The sequence below is a fragment of the Periplaneta americana genome, chromosome 17, assembly GCF_040183065.1.
Source record: "Periplaneta americana isolate PAMFEO1 chromosome 17, P.americana_PAMFEO1_priV1, whole genome shotgun sequence".
NCBI lineage: Eukaryota > Metazoa > Arthropoda > Insecta > Blattodea > Blattidae > Periplaneta > Periplaneta americana.
In genome coordinates, this window is record NC_091133.1 from 40,649,965 (window position 1) to 40,676,782 (window position 26,818).

A 26,818-nucleotide genomic window follows, 5' to 3' on the forward strand; every position below is an offset into this window, starting at 1 on the left:
ATTCGAGAACTAATATATTACCTACTCATCAAATATACCTACTTCATTGCTTCATCTTGAGGGAAACAAATGAGTTAACAAATTCAATTAAATGCGTGCCGAACTTTCAAACATTATTTGTGAGAAATGAAAGGATATTTACGAAGGAAATAGTGGAACTAATTTGTGACCTATGGTTATTCATGTTCATAATCGAAGTATATCTTTAAGTAGCACGGAGGAAAGTATTTATGTCGATAATTTCAACATGCAAAGAGAGAAAACACTAATGGTTGATACTAGGAACATTGATCAGGTAGATGAGGTTAGGGCTAGTACAGATTAATGAATGTTAGTGAATTCAGACTTAATTTTATAACATTTTTCATCTTCGACTAGTTATTACATATGGTACAATGGTACATACACGTGGCACTTAATAGTGGTAGCTTGTGATTGTGAGTTTTATGTTCCACTGTGTTTTAACCCTCCGCCGGCGTGTAATTGTGTTAATATTGCAAGTTAGTGGTTAGATTAGGGGATAAAGTAAGTGGCACGAGACTGAGGAATGTGACAAGGTTAGAATGGGGCTAACTGAGCGATAGGAGACAGTGGACTGTGACAAGGTTAGTCACATATCTTTATTGTCTCCCTACGTCTGGCCACAGTTGGTGCCGCTAAAGCAAACAGATACTTACTTACGGGTTTTAAGGAACCCAGAGGTTCATTGCCGCCCTTACAGAAGCCCACCATCGGTCCCTATCCTGAGAAAGATTAATCCAGCCTCTCATCATATCCTCCCTCAAATCCATTTTAATATTATCCTCCCATCTACGTCTCGGCCTCTCCAAAGGTTTTATTCCCTTCGGCCTCCCAAGTAACACTCAATATGCATTTCTGGATTCGCCCAAACGTGCTATATGCCCTGCCCATCTCAAACGTCTGGATTTAATGTTCCTAATATGTGAGTGCCTATGATTGAGGTTCTGGCTGATATGTAGGCCTATACTTATTATCAGGCAGTAATCTCACTTGACGATAGGCCTATGTGTCAGAGGAAAATGTTATGTTTTATTTAACGACGCTCCAACTGCAGAAGTTATATCAGCGTCGCTGGATGTGCCGGAATTTTGTCCCGTAGGAGTTCTTTTACATGCCAGTAAATCTACTGACATGAGCCTGTCGCATTTAAGCACACTTAAATGCCATCGAACCCGGAACCTTGGGCATAGAAGGCCAGTGCTATACCAACTCGCCAACCAGGTCGACGTGTCAGAGGTAGAACAATTGGTTGTATGCATGTGAAGTCTGATTAGTGTAGCTTAATAGCTAATCGGCGATGTATGCAATTGAGGAGGAAAGGAACTGGCCATCCTACCCCATTATCTCCTGACCTAGTTGCCTCATAAGTTGTGCCTTATTGGTATCACTTGTGAGGTTCAGACATGTCTTCGGACAATTGTCTAAACAACAACAGCAACAGTTAGGCCTATGTCAGGTGAAGAATAAAATGCATTTCTGCATTATGTAATTTTCTCCATTCTCCTGTAATTTCATCCCTCTTAGCCCCAAATATTTTCCTAAGCACCTTATTCTCAAAAACCCTTAACCTCTGTTCCTCTCGCAAAGTGAGAGTCCAAGTTTCACAACCATACAGAAAAACCGGCAATATATTGTTTTATAAATTCTAACTTTCAGCTTTTTTGAGAGCAGACTGGACGATAAAAGCTTCCCAACCGAATAATAACAGGCATTTCCCATATTTATTTTGCGTTTAATTTCCTCCCGAGTATCATTTATATTTGTTACTGTTGCTCCAAGATATTTGAATTTTTCCACCTCTTCAAAGAATAAATTTCCAATTTTTATATTTCCACAAGCCCTATTACCATATGAGCTATAGGGCATAGGGTAAAGGGTATTTTCCGTTATATTTAGACTTATATTTAAGTCTTCTGTGTAGTTTTGGAAGAATTTCAAAGTTTTATCGTCAAATAATAGAGAAAGGTACCATAAGTTTGTAACATTGGTGATTGCTGTTTTCTTTTTAATTCTGTGGTGTATAAGCTTGAATTCAATTTTAATCTAATTTTGTAATTGTAAATGTGTCGAATAACTGTATTATTAGTAAGCTCAGTCTACATAGGTAAATATGTGCCAAAGTTGTATCACCGTTATTTGTCAGATGTCGATGTATGCCTATCACCGAGCAAATTTATCACTTTGAATATTCTACTTAGATCTACAATTATGTGGTTGCGAGATTTTGTCACTATGGGAGTAGAGTGTGTTAATTTACACAGGTATAGCTGTGAACTAGAAATGGAGACCTTATACTGAAGGACAGCCATTTACACATTCTATGTAGGTACCATTGTTCTACACTTAATGTACAGACAAGAACTCAGCATTTGATCGCAATATAGGCTACATAGCAAGGTAGGAAGTATTTAAATTGCTAAATTTGTTTGTCACATCCTTTTTAGGCTAATTTTTGTGTTACAGATACGGAAAACAAAACTTACACAAGAAGAATTTAAGCATCGAAAGCGTGATATACTAGATGGAGTGGATTTGAGTCGTAAAGGTTGTATTGATGATCCTATTCAGGGTTTGGTACAATTTATCAACGAAGAAAGTGAATTCGTTACCACAAGCTCTTGTTCAGGAAGAGTTATTCTCTTTTGTGAGGTGAGTCAGTGTGTGATTGTTATTTACTATACTGGTACGTTTTTGTTGTGCCAGTTTATCAGAGGTAGGAGATGAACGAAATGTCATCTAAGGACATCACTGTTTTTACAAGGATTATCTTGAAGATTGTGATGAGTTGACTGATGCAACACTGCACCCTTGTGAAACATATGTACAGGATGGACTCAATTATGTTGTCCTTTTGGTAGAAACCCCAAAGCATTAACGGAGAAACTACAACAAATGAAAGAAATTTCGAGGCACTTGGGAGAGAGAATTAACAACGAGAAGACGAAGTACATGATTTGTGCAAGGGAGAAAGGAAGATTCCAAGGGGTGAGAGACCTGGAATGGGAAAAGGGAAGGTATGAGAGAGCTGGAGAATATAAGTATTTGGGGATACAAGTAACTGAGGACAACGTTAATAAGATTAAGTAAGAATAGCAGCAGGTAAGAGGTGTTAACAAGTTATTTAAATCCTCCAGGCTCTCAAGAAGGCTTAAACTAATTGTGTACCACGTCATAATTCGACCGGTGGTGCTCTACGGATGTGAGACGTGGACACTTACCGAACGAGATAAAAATAGGCTTTGAGTGTGGGAGAGAAAGGTGTTATGGAGGATCTTTGGGGCGATCTGTGAAAGAGAGGAGTGGCATATTAGCATATAGTAGAATCCCGATTATCTGTCACCCTATTAATCGATTGTCGGATTATCCGGCTTTTTTTAGTGCCATTTTTTTTTGCTGCAGAAATAGAAATATGCATTACAAGAGTGGTATGTTGAAGTTTTCATGTTCGAGGAAAAGTTTGAAAAAGCGAAACGTAGTTGAGTTTTTTTAATTTCCGAGAATTGAAAGAAAACATACCGCACGTGTATCGTACATTATTTTGTGCGAAGATCGTTTATTACATACCTCTAAGAGGAATTTCTAATTAGTTGCAATGAAATCTCCATCTTGGTTTCTGTTCAATGACGGCAAATTTGCAAAACAAATATCTATCTTCAACATTGTTGCTTTAAAATGTTTTCTGTGTTTACTATACTCCAGCAGGCCGTGATATACGTCTGTCTTTTTTTTCCCCCAGTCTATGATGAGTCTGGAATCTTGTTGATTTTTTCACGGCTTCCTTAATGTTACTTGCATCACGAATGCAGCAACTTTAGAGGAGTTGTAGAGTTTACTTAATTTTTGCAAATATTTAAAAACAATAATTAACAGTGCAATTTAGGTGAAATTGCAGCGGTAAGTTTTCAATTTATAATTATTATTATATTGAACGTCTCTAAAAATAATATGTTAAAAGCCTAAAGCAGTAAAATCAATATGTCACTTAAGCGGTAAGAAGAGGGAAATTGTTATGTGTGTTAGGTTGGGAATACTGAATGTGGAATTTTAGACTTTCCATGGATTGGTTTTGTGTGGAAACCAAGCAAATACGCACAATCTCGCACAAAAATTATGAAGTACTGTATGTTTCTACATAGGGTTATTACAAGCCTTTACCCTTACACAGTATGTAATAGGAATGCTTTGCTGTCGGTAATAGAAATAGTTAGTCTACTTATAAAATAGTTACTACAGTACCTGCTTTCAAATAAATTATCCCAAGAACTTCCACAAACCCGCGTACTATTCTGTCATCTTTACTATATTAGTGTGGGCATTTTGTATTATTTCTAAGCAAAATGTCTTCAACAGTTGCCAAAAGAAAACGTGCTGTGTTAATTACAGAGAAAATTACAACTAATTGAGAGATTTGGGAAAGGAGAAACTATGGTTAATGCTTGTTCATAGTAGAAGATTGGCATTAGGCGACAACTTTACGCGGTTTAATAATAAAAAAACAAGGATAAAGTGCATAAAGTATGTAAATCTACAATACGAGACTTCTACTATTCCTATCCTTCCACAGACAATCAACCATCGACCTGACCCTTAAGAACTCGTAGTTGACAACCGAATTTTTAGTGAACTCCTGATCAACTACATAGCACGTTAAACACAAGACCATGAAGGAAATTACGAAATTGTAGGTCAAAATATTCTGCACCTGATTTGTGAAAATCTTTTATGCTACGGATTATCCGATTTCTTTGATTAACCATTCAGTCCACCCCCTTCATTACCACGGATAATAGAGGTTCTACTGTAATCAGAAACTGTATCAAGACTATGGAGAAATAGACCTGGAAGTGGAAGCAAAGAAAAGACTATTGTACTACTTGGGTCATGTTATGAGAATGGAAGAGGAGAGAGTTCCCAAGAAGACCCTTGATCAATATCCAGAAGGTAGGAGGAAACAAGGGCAACCCAGGAAGAGGTGGATGGATGATGTCAGAGAAGATGTGCAGGTGCTGAAAATAAATTGGTAGAGGTGTGCTGTGGACAAGAAAGATAGGGCAAGAGCTGTAGGAGAGGCCAGGGTCCTTCATGGACTGTAGTGCCAGAAGAATGAATGAATGAATGACATGTACACAGTTTTGGAAGTTAATTTTTAAAAATGTTGTTGTTTTCTAATGCCAGGCGTTTGACAATAAAGTCATTTGACCTCTTGCACTTCAATATTTTTCAAAGATATTATCATGACCAGCCACTGAAGCACAGATTTTGAGGTGTTCCGAATCCATTTCTTGGTTTGAGTTGCACAATGGACAGTTAGGGGACTGATATATTCCAATTCTATGCAGGTGTTTGGCCAAACAATCATGGCCTGTTGCCAATCTAAATGCAGCTACAGACGATTTTCGTGGTAAATCGGGAATTAACTGTGGATTTTGATGCAGAGAGTTCCATTTTTTCCCTTGGGATTGTGTTATCAAATTTTGTTTGTTGAAGTCTAAGTATGTAGATTTAATAAATCTTTTCACAGAGTAATACGTAGATTTAGTAACAGGTCTGTAAGTAGCAGTGCTGCCCTTCTTTGCTAAAGCATCCGCATTCTCGTTTCCCAGGATTCCACAATGGGATGGTATCCATTGAAATACAATTCTTTTATTGAGTGATATTAATTGAGAGAGCATTTTAGTTATTTCTGCTGTTTGAGATGAAGGTGTGTGTTTAGAGACTATTGATAGAATAGCTGCTTTGGAGTCTGACAATATAACTGGATTCCTAAATTTATTGATGTGGCATAGAAGATTCCTGAGACTTTCCCTTATTGCAATGATTTCACCATCAAAACCTGTTGTTCCATACCCAAGAGATCTATAAAGTGAGAAGAGACAGCATGTAACACCTGCACCGGCACCTTGTTCTCTGGAGATCAAGGATCCGTCGGTGTATAAATGAAGCCAGTTTTGTGGAGGGTACCTAATATTAATTGTCTCTAAAGACAATTGTTTCAGTATTTCAGTATTTACTTCTGATTTCAGTATTTCTTCTGTTAAATTTAGATTATATTCTATATTTAATAGAGTTAAAGGGTTTGGTTTAATTTGTAAGTTTTCTTTTAAATTCGGGATATTGATTTTCTGTTTTAATTCTTGAACAATGGATATGAAACTTTTTTGAGTTTTCAGTCTACAAAGAGGACTGTATGAATGCCAATTGTTTCCTGGTAATCTGATAAGTTTTTCATATTGAATCAGTGCTTTTTCTTCTATTGTCATTTTGATGCTGTTAATATTAGTGAGGAATCTCATAGAATCTATTGGAGTTGTTTTGATTCCACCAGTAATGAGTCTGAGAGCTTGGTTTTGAACATATTCTATGTCGTTTATGAAAGGTGAAGTAATTAAAATTTCTCCACAGTATGTCAGCATTGGCTGTATAAACCATTTTGTATGTAGTGTTCAAAGTATTCCTAGAGCATCCCCATTTCTTTCCTGCTAGTCTTTTTAGAAGGGAGAATCTTTTACGAGCTTTTTCAGAAATGTATTTCAAATGGTTGCTCCATTTTTTAAAAATGTAAATAGTTCTTTATGATGTTCCATTCTCACTTAGTTACCTTGCGCTCTTTTTTAGATTTATGTGAATTTTCATGTGTTCTGAAGTGTTTAATTTGTTCGTTCTTTTTTGCACTGTAAGTTAACAGATATGACAAAAATGTCACCCACTACAACCCTTCATTTTATATTAGCTTAAAAACCTGTTAATCCTATTGAATAATTATATTTTAAAAGTTCTTTATTCGTATCTATAGGATGACATTAATGTTTCATAATTGTTTATTTTCATGAAAAAATCGTGTTATTTTCTGTAATGGATGTGATAATTAGCATGTAACATGTTTTTACTTTATTTTACATGAAAAATTATTGCTTCTCAGATATCCTGTGAACACATTAAGCTATAAGATGTTGAGGCATTTTACTACACATTAGCATCTTATTTTCACACCACAATTAATCATTTCATTTTTTTAGTGTGATGTGTCTGTTATAAAAGAATGACTGTACAATATACATAGAGGTAGCCTATTTATGTGAATTACGTATATCTATATAAACCATACAGTTTATAAATGAAGTCAAATGTTTTAATTTTAGGATTATAGAAAATGTCTTTTATGTGAACTCCAGAGGAACTTGTTTGGGCGCATGTGAAATGATTTAATTTAGGTAATTGTTTTGAATGAAATAAACTAAACATATATGATTTACAAAATAATAAAATAAACAAACAAAATTCTCATTTAAAACTTATAATCAGAAAATATGTATCACCTTCATAATACACATTTTTCACTTTTTTTTATTAACCCTGTAGTCCATTAGGATACATTTTATACTAAAACATTAATTTTTCTTGTAACTTCAAGTATTAATTGAGAAATATGCTTTCTGCTCAATTTTTCAGCATTATCAATAGCTTTTGTTCAGTAATTGTATTGTGTAATTTATTTGCAGGATATTTCAAACAGCAACAGTAAAAAAGGCTGTAAATGGTTATACACAAATCATGAAAATGTAAAAGAAGATGACATTTTTAACAGTATTGATCCAAAGGAAGGAAATAATATTCTGAAATATGAGCCACTTATACTTCATGTTCAGTGTCGCACACTGGAAAGTGCTAAATTAATGGTGAGTGAGCATACATTTGTAAAGGTTTAGTATTAGGAAGAATACAGATACAGAATTAAAATCTGGAGCGAGTCTTGATGGGAGTCCACCGGTATGTAGACAACAATTTCACATGATTATCCACAAGTATCATATACAGTATACAGGGGTCGACCTGGGTGGCACAGTCGGTATAGTGCTAGCCTTCTGTGCCAGGTGTTGCTGGTTCGATCTCAGCCCAGTTCGATGGCATTTAAGTGTGCTTAAATACGACAGGCTCATGTCAGTAGATTTACTGGCATGTGAAAGAACTCCAGGACAAAATTCGTCACATCAGTGATGCTGATATAACCTCGGCAGTTGCGAGAGTCGTTAAATAAAACATAATTTAAATTTATATACAGGGGCTCTTTTTACTGCACACGTGCAGTGTGTTGTAAGCGAAACTTATACAGTAAGGGAGCTCCAAATTTCATTTCTGTATCTGTACATGAATAGTGTTATGTAGGAAACACCGTTGCAAACAATGGGTGATCTTACTGAGCATATTTTCATAGCATTTGATACCATCAGAGATGAATGTACAACCCAGAGAATTGCACACTTTGTAATGAATGAAGTTGGCAGTCGTCATTTCGAAATTTGTTGTAAATGTAAAAGGGTATAAAGTTCCCCAAACTTAAATTACTCTATTATTTTTTATTTCCAGTGATTAGCAGTGACATGACTCATCATATTAGGGCTGTCAATCCACCATTTCTCATTCCGACCATGGGTCCCTTAATAAAAATGTTCACAATTCCTTATACATTTATGAAACGTCATTCCTTTACACCTTACATATTTGTCAAGGTAGAGCATATAGTTGACATTAGCATTCTGTTTCCTGCGGAAGTAAAATTTTGGTTACAGTACTAACTGGATTAGCACTGCATGTGACAAAGACTTTAAGATAATGTATAAAAATAATGCAAACTATTTTAATTGTACGTCAAGCAATGATTAATGAAATTTAAGACTGAAAAAGAACGAAAGATAAAATAACTTGAAAATGGTATCAAAGTACATTCCAAAAGTAAAAAATATTACAGTAGAACCTCGATTATCCATCCCTGAATGAACCATTCTGCATATTATCCATCGCCAAAAGAAGAGCGTTATTTTTAAACAGTGTACATTAATGACTGATACTGCTTTATTATATCTCTGTTTATCAGGCAGTACATCTCATCTTGACGATGTGTGTCGAAAGAAGAACAACTGTTGCATACATCTCAAGTCTTATAAGTGAATTATGTTACTAGTCGACATATGCATTGGAAGGGGAAAGGAACTGACCTCCCTACCTCATTATTTCCTGGCTTAATTGCCTCATGAGTGATGTCTTATTGGTGTCAATTACTGTATGAAGTTCCAACCAGTCATCAGACTGCTGACTAAACATGCATTCTACTTTCTGAATTGTGCCTAAATTACAATCTTGTAACTTTGCCCGAAAAGAGTAATTCTCAGTAATTACAATTAGTAAGCTTAGAATGGACATAAAAATAGAAAATTAGTTGTAGGAAAGTACAGTAGAACCCCGATTATATCTGACACCCTATTAACCGGTAGGAGAAAAGTTTTCTGGGCTATCAGGCCATGGTCCATTGTTTGTGTGACCAAACATTTCGTTCACTGCTGCGGTAAACATCTTCAGTTGTGTACCGTAGAGTACTGGTGCGGCTGGTTCTACTGCACATGCCGATGAAGATGTTCACTGCAGCAGTGAGCGAAACGTTTGGTTACACAACCAACAGATCACGGCCTGATAGCCGGGAAAATGTTTCTCCTATTGATGCCAGCCGTGAAAGCCTACACTCGAATATTACCCTATTAACCGATCGGCGGATTATCCGACTGTCTCTCTCTTTCTCTCCCCTCTCTTCTTTTTTCGCTGCAGAACAAAATATGAAGTCCTATACAGTTACTGGTTGGAGTGTGTTTTTTTCCCAACTTGTAAATTAGTCATTACCTGCTTTCACACTTCCACACAATTGTAAAATCCGTTCACCATTCAGTCCTTGTCCTACTGTTGAAGTGGCCGTACTGTATAACTTATATTATGTAAAATATCTTCCATGGGTATCGAAAGAAACGAAAAAAACGCAAATAATTTAGAGGTTGGGAAAGCAGAAACTTTATTTCATGTCGAATCAGAATATGAGATTGGCATTACAGCTGTGCGTGATTTAATAAAATAAAAAAAAAAAAAAGAGAGTAAAGTGTGTAAGTATGAATACCTATGTAAATCTACAACACGAGACCTCTATTCCTATATACAGTAGCATGCAAATTAATCCGAACACGACATATTTTTACATTTTCTGTCATTATTGGCCTCACTGCTGCTCATACCGCTTTACTTGACATCTGTAGTACGTGTAATTCCATTGTTGAAGGTCTGTCATTATTTTTTTTACAATATGTGACATTTTGCCTGTTGTTTTGTACTTATAAGCATTTCAGTTGTGTTAAAGACTTAATACTGCAATCCTGTGTACATTCTGTCATTTTTTCAAATGGATACAACTCCACGAAAACGGTCTAAAATTATAACATTAGCAGAGCATTCTTCTATGACACAGAGGCAAATTGCTGCAGAATGTCACATCAGTTTGGCTACTGTTAATTCGATCATAAAACGATACAAGGAAACTGGATCCATCACACCCCAGAAAAAAGGAAACTGTGGCCGGAAAAGGAAGACTTCACCTGCAGATGATCGTTTAATTGTCAGGAAAAGTAAATTAAGTCCTAGACTAACTGCTGTCGACTTAACCCGCGAGTTAATGGCTACCACTGGGGCGAATATTCACGTCACAACAGTGGGGCGTAGGCTTTTGGAAGCAGGACAAAGGGCTCGTAAGCCTATTAAGAAGCAACTGCTAACTCCTGTTATGTGCAAAAAACGCTTAATGTGGGCAAAATTACATCAACACTGGACAGTGAATGACTGGAAGAATGTACTTTTTTCCGATGAGTCTATTTCGAGGTCCACGGCCACCGTGTTTCTTACGTACGGAAAGGACCCGAAAAAGTAACAGCAGCTCATCTCCAACAAGCACCCAAATACCCCCCTAAAGTAATGTTTTGGGGTTGTTTTACACATGAAGGGCCTGGAGCATTAATACCTGTCAAGGGAATGATGAATTCTGACAAATATATTCACTTATTGGAAACCAGAATCGTACCCCAGCTGCAAAAATCATTTCCGGATGGCAGAGTTGTGTTCCAACAAGACCTGGCACCATGCCATACGTCTCGAAAAACGACAGAATTCTTCAACAAGAATATTCAGGTACTCTCCTGGCCAGGCAACTCACCCGACATCAACCCCATAGAGAACTTGTGGTCAATTTGCAAAAGAAGAATGCAAAAAATGGATTGTTCTACAAAGGGGAAGATGATTTCTGCCGTCATTGGTGTATGGTTTCGCAATGAAGAAATGAAGAATATTTGTGGGAAATTAGTGGAATCCATGCCAAATCGCCTCAGAGCTGTTATTAGGAACAAGGGAGGCCACATAGATTACTGAGGTATGTCTTAGATCCTTTTTTTTTTATCCCGTTTGAGTGTTTTTGCATAAGTAATTATGTTGTTCGGATTAATTTGCACGTTACTGTATTCATACAGTAGACAACCATCACAAGGAGTTCCCTTGGCCCTTAAAACCGGACTAACTAACTAGCATGTTAAACACAAGACCATGGAGAAAATTAGGCCTATGTATTATGCACTTAATTTATGAAAATCTTTTATGGTACTGGTACGGATTATCTGATTTTTTCGATCAACCGTTCAATTCACTCCTTTCATTACCACAGATAATAGGGGTTCAACTGTACAGAAAAACGTAACTGCCTTTTTACATGGCGCAAGTTAGATTTAGCCATTGAAAATGATAATATGGGTTACAAGGTTACAAGTTTTTTTTATTAACTGTTCATTATTTTCCATCTATTAAAAGTGATAATCGAGGTTGTACTATTATCGAAGACTTTGAAAAATAGCTGCCATGTAGATTAACAATTTGTTATAATTTAAAAAAAAATATTTGTTCTAGCATACATGTGCATTAGAATCGGGATTTCGTAATTCTGGGATTACCTTGGGTAAGCACGGAAAAATTATTTTGGCAGTAAGAAGCTGTCTGGGTCTGGAAGTTCCATTGACTGAAGATGGAAATGTGTTGGTTTCTAAAGAGGTGAGTCCATTTTACTCATTCACTGACTAACACAGAAATGGTTCAAAATTATGTGCATAAACTTTAGGGGTGATAACAGGAACGTAAGTAAGTGCAGTCCATATAGTCCTAGCAAGTGGCAATAATATATGGCACAAACAGGTCATTAGAATGATAAAAAAGAGAACAAAATATGTAAATGTAACAGTCAGCAACATTTTAATTCCAAACAGTTGGCTGAATCGTGACATGAATGGTGGTCAGGGAAACACTGGTTTTTCCATGATGCTGTTATGTGTTTGTCTCAAACAGTTTGCATTGTGTGTAACATGTTTTGTGTTACATGAAATGTTTCAACAAATGGATCATTTTCCACATGTTCGATTTGACGAAAACCAAACAACCAGAAATGAACTATGTTTCCACAGTTATCTGTCAACACTGTAGAAGGACCAATGCTGACTACAGCTCTCAGACTTGTTAGATTTGGTAAATCATTGCTCCCCTCTGCTGCGAGTTTTGTCTAGGCAAAGTCTTGTATTGCTGTACCATATCAGTATTAACATGTTCACTTGTAATACTTGTAAACACACAATCAGTTCATGACTAGCATATGTAATGACATTTTTGTAACCAATACCTTGTGGACAAGAGCAAGACATCTTGTTTATATTGTTACAAGACTTTGTGAGCAACAGAAGGCACAAGGGGTACCCATAAGAATAAGGTATCGGAACATGTTTGTGCGATGCTGCTATTGTGTAAAGTAAATGTATGCAAAATACATAAATTATTTTACAATTCATATTTAGAAAGTCTGAAAAGTTCTATAGAATTAATCACAACATAAATTTCAATGTCAGTCAGAAAACTTATCTGTTTATTGCAAATTACATTATGCAAACAAATTTTGAAAATATATAATGAATGTTTTCGCACTTGTTATGGCATCTTCAGTTTGACATAGGCACTTAATAATACTAATAAATAATAATAATAATAATAATAATAATAATAATAATAATAATAATAATAATAATAATAACAACAACAATACGAGCAATATCCATTACATTTTACATGCTGAAACTGCTCAGGAACAGGAAAAAGTCTCTAGTGGATAGACAAATGAATAACTGACTTATGTATACCCAATGTTTTATGATTTATTTGGGTATACAAAGAATTTTCTATAAAATTTAATTTGTTCCCTAGACAGTTTTGATGCGTGTACTTCAAATCAAAAGTATTTGCTACTTTATTATAAATAGGTTTAACCCTTTCATTCACTGCATCCTCTACAGAGAAAGCAACTTCAATGCCGCTTCATGGACAATGAGTTGTTGAGAGCAAGTCCTCTCAAGTGGACAGTTCATATCTGGAAATCCAGGCATCATGCTGTAAAAATGAGACTGCGCAATTCACAAAAACTTAAAAGGAGTCAAGAACAAACAATTAGATTTTTCCAAACAAAAACATAATTCGTGACTGAAAGGGTTAAGAAACTTTGCCTGTTTTCAATCTTCTGATGTAAACTATGTATAAAAGAGAAGTTTAATTAAAGTCAGCAAGCTATTTAAGATATTTCTCAAGGGAAAAAAGTATTAAAATGAAGGATATTGCGAGTGTTGCCCAGAAAATACACTACTTTTTGTGAAAAGTGCAACACCCAGAAAGAGTGGTCCAAATGACTTCAAACTCGGGAGATGTGTAGAACAGTGTACCACCAATAATTGATTACGTTTCCAGAGAGATGGTGTACACATAGCCCCAACAATGACGTCTCTTTATGTCACCAGCAAGGTCAGTGTTATGCCTTGCTCAGTCATTGCAGAGCTTCCAAACGAAGTGGAAACGTGAAAGCTAGTGCAGGTATGCCTCGTCGACGTGGAAGGACTCAATATCAGCGCGTGAGTGAGTTCAAATAGGGCAGAATGGTTGGTCTCCGGGAAGCAGGTTTGTCATACCATGACATTTTGGCTCGTACAGGGCATGCTGCTACGACAGTGATGCGTGTGTGGAACCAGTGGATAGAAGAGGGTTGTATGCAGAGACAAGCGGGTACTGGACCATATAATGTGACCACAGCACGGGATGACCGCCACTTTGTCGCAGGGCCATGATAGACCTTACAGCTTCATCTACAGTGAAGTCGATGTTGGAGTACTGCAACGGGTGTGGACCTGTCTGCGTCAACAGTTCATCACTGCCTTTTGAGGGCTGGACTAGTGGCTCACATGCCATTGCATCAGCTTCCATTGTCCAGAAACCACCAATATCTCAGACTGCAATGGGCACGTGAATGCCATCACTGGCATGCTGAGTGGCAAAATGTAGTGTTTTCAGACGAGTTTCGCTTCAACTTGTCCTACAATGATGGCCACATATGTGTTAGATGCTACTGTGGTGAACGTAATCTGAGAGCCTGCATTGTTGAGCGGCACAGTGTGATGGTTTGGGGCATCATTGGATACAATATGCGATCTTGCCTCCTACGTATTCAGGAAAATCTGAACAGCAACTGCTACATTAGGGAGGTTTTTAGAGCCCGAGGTATTGCCCTTCCTTCAGGCAACTCTACATGCTATATTTCAGCAGGACTTAAGGTCGGACAATGCCCAGTCACATGTGGCGAGGATTGTGCAAGCCTTTTTTGAAGAACAACGGGTATTACTGCTTCCCTGGCCTGCACGTTCGCCAGACATGTCGCACATCGAACATGTCTGGGATACCCTGGTTGGTTGGCAACTTGATCGTCATTATCCTCCAGCACCCACTCTTGACGCTTTGTGGACCCGCTTACAAACTGCTTGGAGCGTCGTGGCATGGAATCAGAGAGGGCCTGGATATGTTCCTGGGGGAACTCTGGAAATGCTTCATGGTGAAGAAATCATTACTGCAATGTAATATTTCGATAGCACAAATAGAGAAATATGGTTTTAAGGATTGTTTCCAGCAATTTTACTAATTGAATTGTTGACATCTTCTTTTTGTAAAAAGAAGGAAGGTTGGAGAATTGGTAGAATTTCACTTAGACAAGATAGTAAGTTATATAGTTCTATACCAACTTTTGACACAAAAGACTGACGTAATTTTTACATTATAATTTTAATAGTATGACATGATAAATTTACAATATGAAGAAGACATTAATAGAAATGTTAATGCTTGTCATATGTCTACAATTAAGTAAACATTCATATCACCCAAACAATTTTACACATATTTAATTTTCTAATCACTTATCACTATTGTCTATTAATACAATAAAAAGTTATCTCATTGAAAGGTTCTCACATTCATAAAACTTGTCAGTTACAATAATTATATATTATAGGCCTAATGAAGATTATTTGAAATTTCTAACTTCTAATACGAAAGTGAATGTCACAAAGATGACACGTACTTTCTCATTATACATTTTACACCAATGAATTTCCCTTGTTATGTTATGACTTTATTTTCTTGAGAATCATTTTTCAAAAGACATGTGAAGGAAATAATTTAATATGCACCCAAATAAGAAGAATGAACTTTGGATTACATGCAAAAAGTATTCTCTATAACCCAAAATTAGACACTTGACTTAACTTTTAAATTGTACAGTTTAAGTATGTTTATGTAATACAATTTTCACAAATTTACATAAAATAACTACATACATACTGTATATTGTAATAATTTCTAATATTTTTCTGTTGACGAAAATCGGCATTTACAAGCTATGTATAGAGTATGTATATTAGTGGTATATTGAGATTTCAGCCTTGTAACTCTAAATCTGTAAGTTGCTTTAGCAGCTCACAAAATGTATAAGAAATGTGTTTACAAGAGATGGTAAAAACCTGAACAATGAGACCGATCTGCTGCGACTTAAAAAAGTCGCAACAAAATTAGAAATTATTTTAGTCGAACGTTTTTCTGACGATTTTAAGTGATTCACACCCAGAACCACTTTTTTGCTTTAAGTGAAAACTCAAAATCGATTTTTTTTGCAGCACTACACTACTGTAATAAAGTTAAAAAATAGTTACGGTAATTCTAATACCTAGCACTTGTTGATTTACACAGTGAAAAGAATGCGATAGAAACTGAAAAATAGGTCGAATTGGCAACTGTTTTGTACCGAAACTGGCAGAAGTATCGTAGCTGGAGGAAGTATAGGAATTTGAGTGTGCAAAATAGTTTTAGTTCACGAAATTATTGACTCTTAACAATTAGAAATAATGTTAAATGAAATAACGTGTTAAAATACTCTAAGTATTATCGCTGCGGTCTCATGCTTAACATTCAGCAGGTCTCTAAAATTTAATTGTAATATTGTTTTCAATTTTTTGTGTCGCCACTCCAATCATTTGCCTCAATTTCAATGTTGCAACAAATAAGCTGCTTCCATTATAAAATGACACCTACTTGTCTAATCCACGTGGACTAAAACCGAGGTTGCAATGTCTTGTGCTGAGGACGAACATTAAGGTATGTGATTAAAAATTATTATTAAAGAGTTATTATTAAGAGTTACGAATGTCAACGTACTCGTACATGAAACGATAATAATAATAATAATAATAATAATAATAATAATAATAATAATAATATAATATCCATTTAACAATATAACAAACTAGTGCTTATTCTTATCGAGGAAGTAGACATGACAACGTGACACTTAGAGTGAAACCTACAGAGCAACAATCGGTCGGCAAAATTATGTTTTAAAGGCACACAGCACGTTATTGTATGATGCCGACATGTTAAGTATGAGGCCGCGGCGATAATACTCGAATCAGCTGAATTATTACTTCAGTAATTATAACTTCTGTTTTGTTCTTTCTGTTTTCAGTATGTGACATTCCTTACAAGGAAAGCAAACGAAAAGATTGAAGAAAATAAAGTGAGAACCCAAAGGTTTTTTCTTAATCTTCGTTCTGCTCTTAGTAATAAAGAACAGGGTATTAACAGTGGAAGGAAATAGGTTAGAATTCATGTAAAATGTATATATTCTAGTTTATTGATTTTATATATTCATCAGTTACTTACATGAAGTTAGTGTAATAGTATATGAAACTACATGTATTTAATCTTTTACAGTATTTGAGGTTTCAGAATATTGTATAATAAACTACTATAATGAGGGAAATAATTATAATCAGTATTATTATTTTTTTCAAGATTACTTCATTTGCTCCTCGAACACTTCGTATGATCTCATTATTCAGTACAAAAACTGTTTTGCTCTCTTCAATCAGCTTCTGTTTCGTTTCTTCATTCAGCACTTCTGCAATTCCATTCATTGCCGTCATAAGATCCTTTTTCATGTTTGGAATGCTATTCTCACCAAAATCTGTCACTGCATCTTCATAAGTCTGTTGACTTGACGTGAACTTGCTGAAAACAACACGTTTCTTCCTCAGTATTTGACCACCTGACATGAGACCCATGTATAGATGATATATGTAAGCCACGAGTTGATCTGGATCAGAATTTTCTAGTTCTCTTAAATGTAGTAAGTATTTTACCACACTTTCCCTAGGTTTATAGTCTTTCGCCCAGTCACTGCCTAAATAGAAACTTAAGTCTTTCTCAAAGCTTTCTGTTCTCTGCATGCCTTCGATACAGAGTTTTCCAACATGTGTATCTTTCAGCCGTACCATAGCTTCTTCAAGATAGCGGAATATTTCATAAAATACAAGCAAACCTTCAGCCCAAACAGAGTTATCTGAAAGTGCTGAAAAAAAACAAAAAGACAACTGATAGTTGAGACAGAAATAATAGTAAAATTGTTATAGATCCAGAATTTTATAATGACTATTGAAAATAAATTCTATCGTAAAAAATTTATATGTGAATATACAATGTAAAGAATGATTACATTCAATGCTCATTAAAAAAAAAAAAAATCTTTCTATGCGGACACACAAAGTTACTGGGTGCATTCTCTTTTTCCCCAAAATAATATCACTTTCTTACGTGAATAATATGATTGCAACCAAGAGCCTAATTTCTGTAATATATTTTTTTAAAGAAACAAATGCAATTGAATTCCAAAATTGCTTTAATAAAACAGATTACTGTGCTATGAAAATAATTCACAAATGACATCTGACTCACTGGCAGGATTAGCGTAACAGCCGATTCTAATAAGTGTAGGTATTCTCTTTCATATCGCCTGTACCTGCTTACAATTGTGACTGAAGAGTAACTCGATTGCCTGCCATGCACACTAACCTAAGTAATGGTCAAAATATAACTTCTGTTAACCATTCAAGTATATTCCAAATGGAAGCTTTCTTTTCGGTTTTACTTAAAGTATGCTATCTCAATTTAATTATATATAAAATTACATAAAATTGTATTTTAGATCAGTTCAATATAACAGATGGGACAGCAGTATAAAACAGGACAGTCCTGTACAGAGCAAAACATATTGTCATCTTATCTTCAACATAAGATTAAAATTGGTTGTTAGTTCGTTTTTTGAAGTGTAAGTTGTAAGTAAAAAATGTAAAATTATTTCAGGCTTCTACTGGTAATCTTCATTTGTGGACGAACATCATCCTTTACAGTTTTATGGAGGGATATGTGGTAGATATGAAACAGCTTCAGCTAACCATTCTTTTAAAATGTGTACGTAATTCCAGTGACGTAGCATGAAATTTTGAGCAGAGAAAGCTAACTCAAGTTGTCTTTCATGTATGAGGAAACGTATTGCAAAAATATAGTCTTAAAATAAATAGTAGTCCATGTCAAGTCAGCAGTCCGAAGATTGGTTGGAACCTCATAAGTAACACCAATAAGGAATCACCTCAAATGGTAGTGAAATATGATTTCATGGTTTACACATATCTCTAAGAGATAGACACATACAGTACGTATAATTTAACATTAGCTCACGCCCTGTCATATTTAGAGAAATCACAATATTAATGGTCAATAGATACAGTGTTAGTAAAATTACGTCAATCAATGTTAAAATCTTTATCAGAAGATTATTTTTGACTACATAAATTAGTGTCAGCAACGGTTATTTCACTCATTATTTATTATATCAGCCACAGTGCACACTAACACTTCAATTGAACACAACTCACGAAAGGGATAACTCGGAAGCTAAATTCTTTCTAATGGTAAAGCTAGCTTCTTGCGAGCCTTGTGACCAGGATAGTTTAATTAGAAATGGATGAAAAATCTGCAAGGTGGGTTACACAGAAGACTGCTTGAAAGAAACGAGTTTGTGGAGGGGATTGAAAGCTAGTGTGTGCAGGCTTCATGTTTACTGCTGTATCACAAATCATCCTGAGCTGCCGCATCACAACATTTAAGGCGTAAATATAAATTGTATTAAAATTAATAAATAATTTTGTCCATAGACTGCAGGTTTATTATGAAATTATTATGAACTGGGGAAGCTGAGCTTTTTAGCTTACAATGACGCTACACCACTGCTTAATTCATTATTAGAGTGCAAGGTTGTCCGTGTATTGAATAGCAACCACATACAGTAAAACCCCGTTTTAACATTCCTGTTTTTAAGGAATAATCTGTAAAGTCGCAGCCAAATTACCATAAGAATAACGTAATTAATTCCCGCTTTTGAGGAATAATTTTCAAGTGGATTTTGTGACAATGAAGCCTGAAATATCGAATCGACTTTCAATAATCAATAGTATCAGCATATATGATGATGCATCTCAATTGATAATAATGCGGCACCATGCAGTGGCGTTATTCTTTATGGTCTTGCTTTGCGTTGCTTTCACAGAGTATGAACTATAACAATTTTGTTGGGCCACCTGTGCTTATCTTCTTAAATAGTTTTTTATAACATTAACGTTTTCGATACTACTTATGTATCATCATCAGATGTTAGAGCATTGTGTTGACAATATGTAATGAAAACCTAGCCTCATGGTGTTTTATGAGTTTACTATTTGGTTTCATATTACTTATCGTGATGTCTAAGCCTTGTTAGAGTTAACATAGTGGTAGTCCGTTATGATTTCTTAGCCTAGGTCAGTGTCTCTAGTTCACAATAAAATACAATTAAAATGCAATATAAAATACAATAAGATACAGTTTTAAACAATTTAAAACACTATATAAAATATAACATGTAAAGTTCTATGTGCACTTGTTGGAATGGCTGTGTTGGTCAATCGTTTATGCCGTTAAATAGGGCGGTTTCTGCTGGTCCTAATTCAAAAATCATTGTCTGGAAAACGGAACACTTTTAAAGGTCACTGAATTTCTGTGGTTATCTATGCTGTATGTTGTTATTAAGACCATAATGGGCTTTTCACTTATAACCAGTATCACTCTAACTATTTAAAATTCATTGATGTCTACTAATATGCAAGTATCGGTGATTAGACGTATGTAGTTACAAGCTGTTTAATGTCGAGCTCGGTGAATCTAGCAAAGCCGTGCGTGTCTGCAACAATTACATATTATTAATAATATATTGCTTCGATGTTGATTTGTGGTTGGAACTTATTAATAATTGAAGTTTATGCAAGTGAAGTGACTTACGATTTTGCTGTTTGTCGTGCTGTTCTTGTTAGTTGCATGGCTTGGACTAGACTGACGGGCTCGCTCACAATATATTTCTTAATGAACATCGAATGGTATCGAAGGTGGGGAGGGAATTGGAGGTATCTGATTGGCTGTTGTATGTGTTTGTCTTGGCGGAAGCAGTTTAAACAGATTAAATAGTGGATTGTTTGTGTTGGTTATTTGTTCATTAAGAAGGGGTTGTCCTGAGTTGAATTCTTTTACAATATGAAATTGCTCAGCAGTATCTATTGTAGAGTTGTTTGTAATTCTTAGTACTTTTAATGTGTCGTTTATATTGGTTAATTCGTGATTTTCATCGATGAGGTGTTGTGCAAATTTGGATTTATTCCTATTGTAAATGAAATCTGAACATACCTTTCATAACTTTCATGTTTTTAAATTGTGTGGAATAGATTTAAAACACACTTACGGAATTAAATAAAGTAGAGTGAGAATTGCAATTATTTTAATGTATACCTGAGATGACGACATTGCTAATACTTACTTATTTACTTATTGGCTTTTAAGGAACCCGGAGGTTCATTGCTGCCCTCACATAAGCCCGCCATTGGTCCCTATCCTGAGCAAGATTAATACAGTCTCTATCATCATATCCCACCTCCCTCAAATCCATTTTAATATTATCTTCCCACCTACGTCTCGGCCTCCCCAAAGGTCTTTTCCCCTGTGGCCTCCCAACTAACACTCTATATGCATTTCTGGATTCGCCCATACGTGCTACATGCCCTGCCCATCTCAAACGTCTGGATTTTAAGTTCCTAATTACGTCAGGTGAAGGATGCAATTCGTGCAACTCTGCGTTGTGTAACTTTCTCCATTCTCCTGTAACTTCATCCCTTTTAGCCCCATATATTTTCCTAAGAACCTTTTTCTCAAAAACCCTCAATCTCTGTTCCTCTCTCAAAGTGAGAGTCCAAGTTTCACAGCCATACAGAACAACCGGTAATATAACTGTTTTATAAATTCTAACCTTCAGATTTTTTGACAGCAGACTAGATGACAAGAGCTTCTCAACCGAATAATAACACGCATTTCCCATATTTATTCTGCGTTTAATTTCCTCCCTATTGTCATTTATATTTGTTACTGTTGCTCCAAGATATTTGAATTTTTCCACCTCGACATTGCTAATAAAATGGGAAATAGTTAAACACACATTTATTTAAAAATAGCACCATATAGCTCTTTGTGATATGTAAATACGTAATATTTGACAGTTCATTCAAGCATATGGCCAGACTCGAATTCGAGCTAAGTTTTTTCGAATATTTTTTTTAATAATAATATTAAGTAGGCTAACTAAAACCTATGTAATGCACAGGTCTTTTTTACTTGCTACTGTGACATCATACCTACTTTTTTTTTTTTTTTTTTTGCTAATGGCGAGTACTTAGCTGTTCGTCAATCATCCATATGAAGCCAGTTGTGTATAGACCAATTTGTCGCCAGAGTTGTTGCCCAGGGTGCGTCATAGGAGGCTGGTCTATACTATACCAACAATGGAATGGTGATGAAGACTTGTTGGGATGCTACAGGGGAACCACAGCTTCTGGAGAAAATTTCTCTAGCCACTAGACCACTATGCAGCTTATACGAAAAATATATACCAGAGTTATTCCACAGTGCTCAGGCAGTCCATGTAGATAGGTTTCTGTCATGCACAGTTGTTCCTTGTGCAACATACAGTCAAGTTTCCAGAGAGTTTTTCGAGAAATTTGTACTATAGTTTTAAAGGATTATTCACATTATAGCCTATGTAACACACTCTTTCCCGTTTTCCTTCTATTCTGTGTCCGTAAGTTTAGTATTTAGAGTTTTAAGTGTGTATATACACACCATGTTCCACACATTCAATTACGGAATGTGTATGGACATATTTTGATAGTGTGCATATATGCATACAAAAGAATCTCTTCCATTCTGTTCATTGATATTTCCTCCTTTCCTTAATCGAGATGTGATATTGATTCTATCTTTATAATTGTGAAACTTTAATAGTTGTATCTTTTAGTTTACTTTGTTTTCATTTTGGAAATTGATCAACGGAAAACTACTTGCATTTCTGAGGCAAAATTTGTACTAAATGATTTATAAAATAGTAAATACAGTGATAATTTCAAAGGAATTATATCTACTGTAGACCACATTTGGAAAAAGTGATCATCAACTTTGGTTGAATATACAGTGAAAACTCAGCTACACTGAGAACACAATGTCATAGGTACGGCTAAGTAAGATGCTACACTTAGAACATAAGGTAATTTAATGGAACTGACATGGAACGGATAGGGAAGGGAAGGCAGAGGTATAGTGTTTTTTTTTTTTTTTTTTTTTTTTTTTAGTAGATTATTTTGGTATAGTGTAAATCAAACTTTATTATTTATATGTTGTGATCAAGGTATTCCTTTATATATTTTATTATTACCAGTAAGTCCTCTGCTAAGACTGAAGTGGTAAGTTTTCTAGTTATAGATTGAGAATGGCGGTCAGCATGTTTTGAATTTACAGTGTTCAAAGTTCACGTGGTCTAATGATATAAGACTAACACCTACAATTTTTCTTGTCAACACCTGTTGAAGTATAATTTCTACTAAGCTAATAGCTTTGTCTGTCACTTTCTTTTCACACTGGCAGATGTCAGAATTTTCCAGTTTGCTAAGATTTTATTTAAGTTAAGTGCAATTTCAAAAGCATCTGCTGCAATAAGTGTGTTTTATCACATAAATAAGAAGCAAGCATTTTTGATTTCTTGTTTAAAGCAAAGTTATTGATTTCAGTTCATTTTTTTTTTCAGTCTTAACCTTCACCAAGTTAAATTTAACTTCAAGTAAATGTAACTTATATGATGAAATTTCGTTTGTTAAAATTGATCATAAATAATTTTATTTTCTTTATTTACATGAAGACAGGTTTTCATGCGCGTCTTACTGTGGTTAGACATGTTTAGCAGTACTGCCTAATTTTGATTTGTATGTATGTTTAGTAAACAATCCGAAGACTGGTTGGAACCTCATAAGTGACACCAATGGAAAATCACTCATGAGACTACCAAGCCAGGAGAAAATGGGGAAGGATGGCGTGTTCCTTTCCCTTCCATTGCATACATCTCTGACTAGTAACATTGTTCATTAATCAGACTTGAGATGTATGCAACAGTAATGTTCTTCCTATGATACGTATCAAGTGATAAGAGTAGCCTACTGCCTGGTAACAGATTTATCAGCCAGAACGTTAATCACAGAAAATTTGATTTATAATCAAATAGGCTAAATTAATAGGAGTTACAATGGTGTTTGCAAAATATTATTTGTACCAGTTTGGTCTTAAACTCAACGCGTAAAAGATAGGCTATATATGACAAAGATGACGAACGTAGAAATGGGGGTATTCATATAATAGATGGCATAATCAATTTGGAGGAGCAACAGGCTAAAGTTCATTGCATTAAGAAGTGTTAAGATGACAATAAGTGGTTGATATTTTGCGTGGTTGTGATATTTTAAAGCACTGTATTCAAAATTATGAGTATAGAATTTTAAAGTATTAGACTGTGCCAAAATATATATACCTTACATACAGTGCTACTACAAAGGCTTTACCCTATTCCATAGCCTTGTATTATGAAAAGTATGAGACATACATTATTGAAAGTTATACCAATAAAAAGAGAAATTCATCAAGTTTTTGGTCCATCAACTGCTACAAGTGCTCGATGTGACTTCCTCGCATCATGCGACAAACATCCACTTGATAGTCTAACTCCTGCCACACCCGCTGGAGCATATCATGATCAACTCTAGCCACTGCCGCATGGATCAGGTTATTAAGTTCTTCAAGATTAACTGGCAAAGGGGGTACATACACTTGATCTTTGAGAAACCCCCATAGAAAAAAATCACAGGGAGTCACATCTGGCGACCAAAGAGGCCAACGGAGAACACACCGATCGTTGTTAAAAGCCCGTCCACATCAGTGTTGTGGTAGATGCTCATTAAGATACTCACGCACTTCCAGATGGAAATGTGGTGGAGCCCCATCTTGTTGAAATAAAAACCCTGGTTTGTCTTCATGTAACTGAGGCATCAACGGGCTTCTAACAACGATCGGTTCTCCGTTGGCCTCCTCGGTCGCCAGATCTGACTCCCTGTGATTTTTTTCTATGGGGGTTTGTCAAAGATCAAGTGTATGTACCTCCTTTGCCAATTAATCTTGAAGAACTTAATAACCTGATCCATGCGGCAGTGGCTAGAGTTGATCGTGATATGCTCCAGCGGGTGTGGTAGGATTTAGACTACTGAGTGGATGTTTGTCGCGTGACGCGAGGAGGTCACATCGAATACTTGTAGCAGTTGACCAAAAACTTGATGAGTTTCTCTTTTTATTGGTATAACTTTCAATAATGTATGTCTCATACTTTTCATAATACAAGGCTATGGAATCGGGTAAAGCCTTTTGTAGTAGCCCTGTATATACACACACACACACAATATTAACAGTAAATTATCCCTGTTCTTATGCACAATCTGATGATTGTAGCCTAAGCTGTATTTCAAAATGAGTAAGGAATCTTTGGGTCCTATTCCAAATCAATTTGGCTACTCCTATACCCATGTTAAATTATTCCTATTTCAGAGGTGAATAAAACAGAGTGTACCTGTATAATTATCTGATCAAATTGTGTAACTTAACACTATTTTTTTAGATAATAGGCTAAATGCAAACCTGAATTTACAAATTAAGTATTAATCTTTTAATGTCTTATAATTAAAGTCTTCTCATGATAATCTGCAAATATTTATTTCGGTCTTGTCCCTTTCTAAATATATAAAATTAACTCAACATTGTTACTTAAAAAAAAAAAAAATAGTCAGATTTTAAGGTTAAGAACGATACTTCGTATTCTGGTTATTAATGTGACTGTAGTTCTGTAGCTTAATGAAAAATGTTGATCATTGTTTCACATCAAAGGACTTTGACAGATATACGTACTACCAAAAGTCTATACTTTTCAACATGACGTTTCCATCGTTTACAAGAACTCACCAAAAGCAAGTTTGGCATTCACTAATGCATCACTGATGGCATGTATTTCCCTAGTTGCTTTCCTCATTTGCTTCGTAAACGTTTCTTCTGTCATTTTAATGCTTCAAGGAGGTTAAGTTTCAAGAATGTTCGTTTTACAATACAATCGCAGTTTTGATAAGTCACGCAAATTGTGTGACGTCGATTTTAAGTCATTATTTAAAATAGTATTGGTGGGTATAATCCAATTTAATGTTGCCAAGTGTCATGGCGGACGAGCGCAAGGCTACTGGTGACAACGAGCACAGAATTGTATTCTGTGCTCGTTGACTGGTGATTCAAAATTATGCATGTATGCATGGCAGCCAACACTACACTATTTAGCGATGAGAGAAAGGCTGCAATCATAGACAAATAAATAGAGGCTGCAATCATGTATTTGAAAAGCCAATTAGTTGTAACTATGAAATAGTGGACGTAGTTTATAGACAAAACACCAGAGTCGCATTCATACGATGCATCCTAGAGCTCTATATAGACAGAGTACCGCAAAGGTCGCCGGTGGACTCAAGCGCTCGCTCTGTTAACATTGCTGGAATAGGGAAATTGACGCGCTCTCTCAGTTTTTATGCTGTAAATTCCATTCTAGGGCACTGATAATAATTGTAAATATACTGACATGTAGCTAAATGTCTCACGCATGACACTATGAACTTTTAAATGTAATATCTCAATTAGAAGCGTTGCAAATACATGTTATTCGTGCATCAGCTCTGGCAAGACGGGAGAGCAAATATATAATGTAGGCGTATTGCAAGTAAGTTATTATTCCATGATATGTTTTGAACTAGGAAACTCAGGCAGACCATAACACTCTTGTTTTACAAGTAGAATTTTAAGAAGTATATTATGTAGTTTGATGGCAGTTACTTACATACGCTATTGAACAGAATACATGAAATAAGATATTATTCAGTTTCAGTGGAATTCTTTACGTTCACATTTGTTTGCAATATTCTCCAATAAAAGCTCAATATTTTAGTAATTTTAGTACATTTGTTTTTAAAGCAAACATACTCTTATAGATAAATAAATTACGACATTGAAATAATATTATTTGAAGCAAATACTCGAATATAACATTATTATAATCATGGTCATTTTCGGTCACTCTTAGTAAAATGCGTTGCCTGAAATATGTTTGTAAGTCTAGCATTAATTTTCAAGATTGATGGAAGAAGTGCGTAGCTAAAAATGCAGTTATGAAAAAATTAGTAAAAAAATGCACCAATAAAAAATTTAGTTAAAATTCTCATACTTT

The 26,818-nt window shown here is 35.4% G+C and overlaps 2 protein-coding genes across 2 annotated transcripts; one reads left to right on the forward strand and one right to left on the reverse strand.

Annotated features, from left to right (window-relative positions):
* The first annotated feature begins 60 nt into the window (after positions 1 to 60).
* On the forward strand, positions 61 to 17,044 carry LOC138693224 (tRNA wybutosine-synthesizing protein 3 homolog). Its single transcript, XM_069817019.1, has 5 exons — positions 61 to 295; positions 2,485 to 2,670; positions 7,521 to 7,697; positions 11,782 to 11,922; positions 16,745 to 17,044. Exons 1-5 carry the CDS (start codon positions 173 to 175, stop codon positions 16,874 to 16,876), a joined length of 759 nt encoding a protein of 252 aa, XP_069673120.1. The 5' UTR covers positions 61 to 172; the 3' UTR covers positions 16,877 to 17,044.
* On the reverse strand, positions 14,991 to 25,784 carry Ho (Heme oxygenase). The gene is made up of 2 exons (XM_069817020.1): positions 25,519 to 25,784; positions 14,991 to 17,629 (listed from the first exon to the last, which is right to left on the reverse strand). The coding sequence occupies exons 1-2, from the start codon at positions 25,610 to 25,612 to the stop codon at positions 17,004 to 17,006; spliced, it is 720 nt and encodes a 239-aa protein (XP_069673121.1). The 5' UTR covers positions 25,613 to 25,784; the 3' UTR covers positions 14,991 to 17,003.
* Positions 25,785 to 26,818: the final 1,034 nt, after the last annotated feature.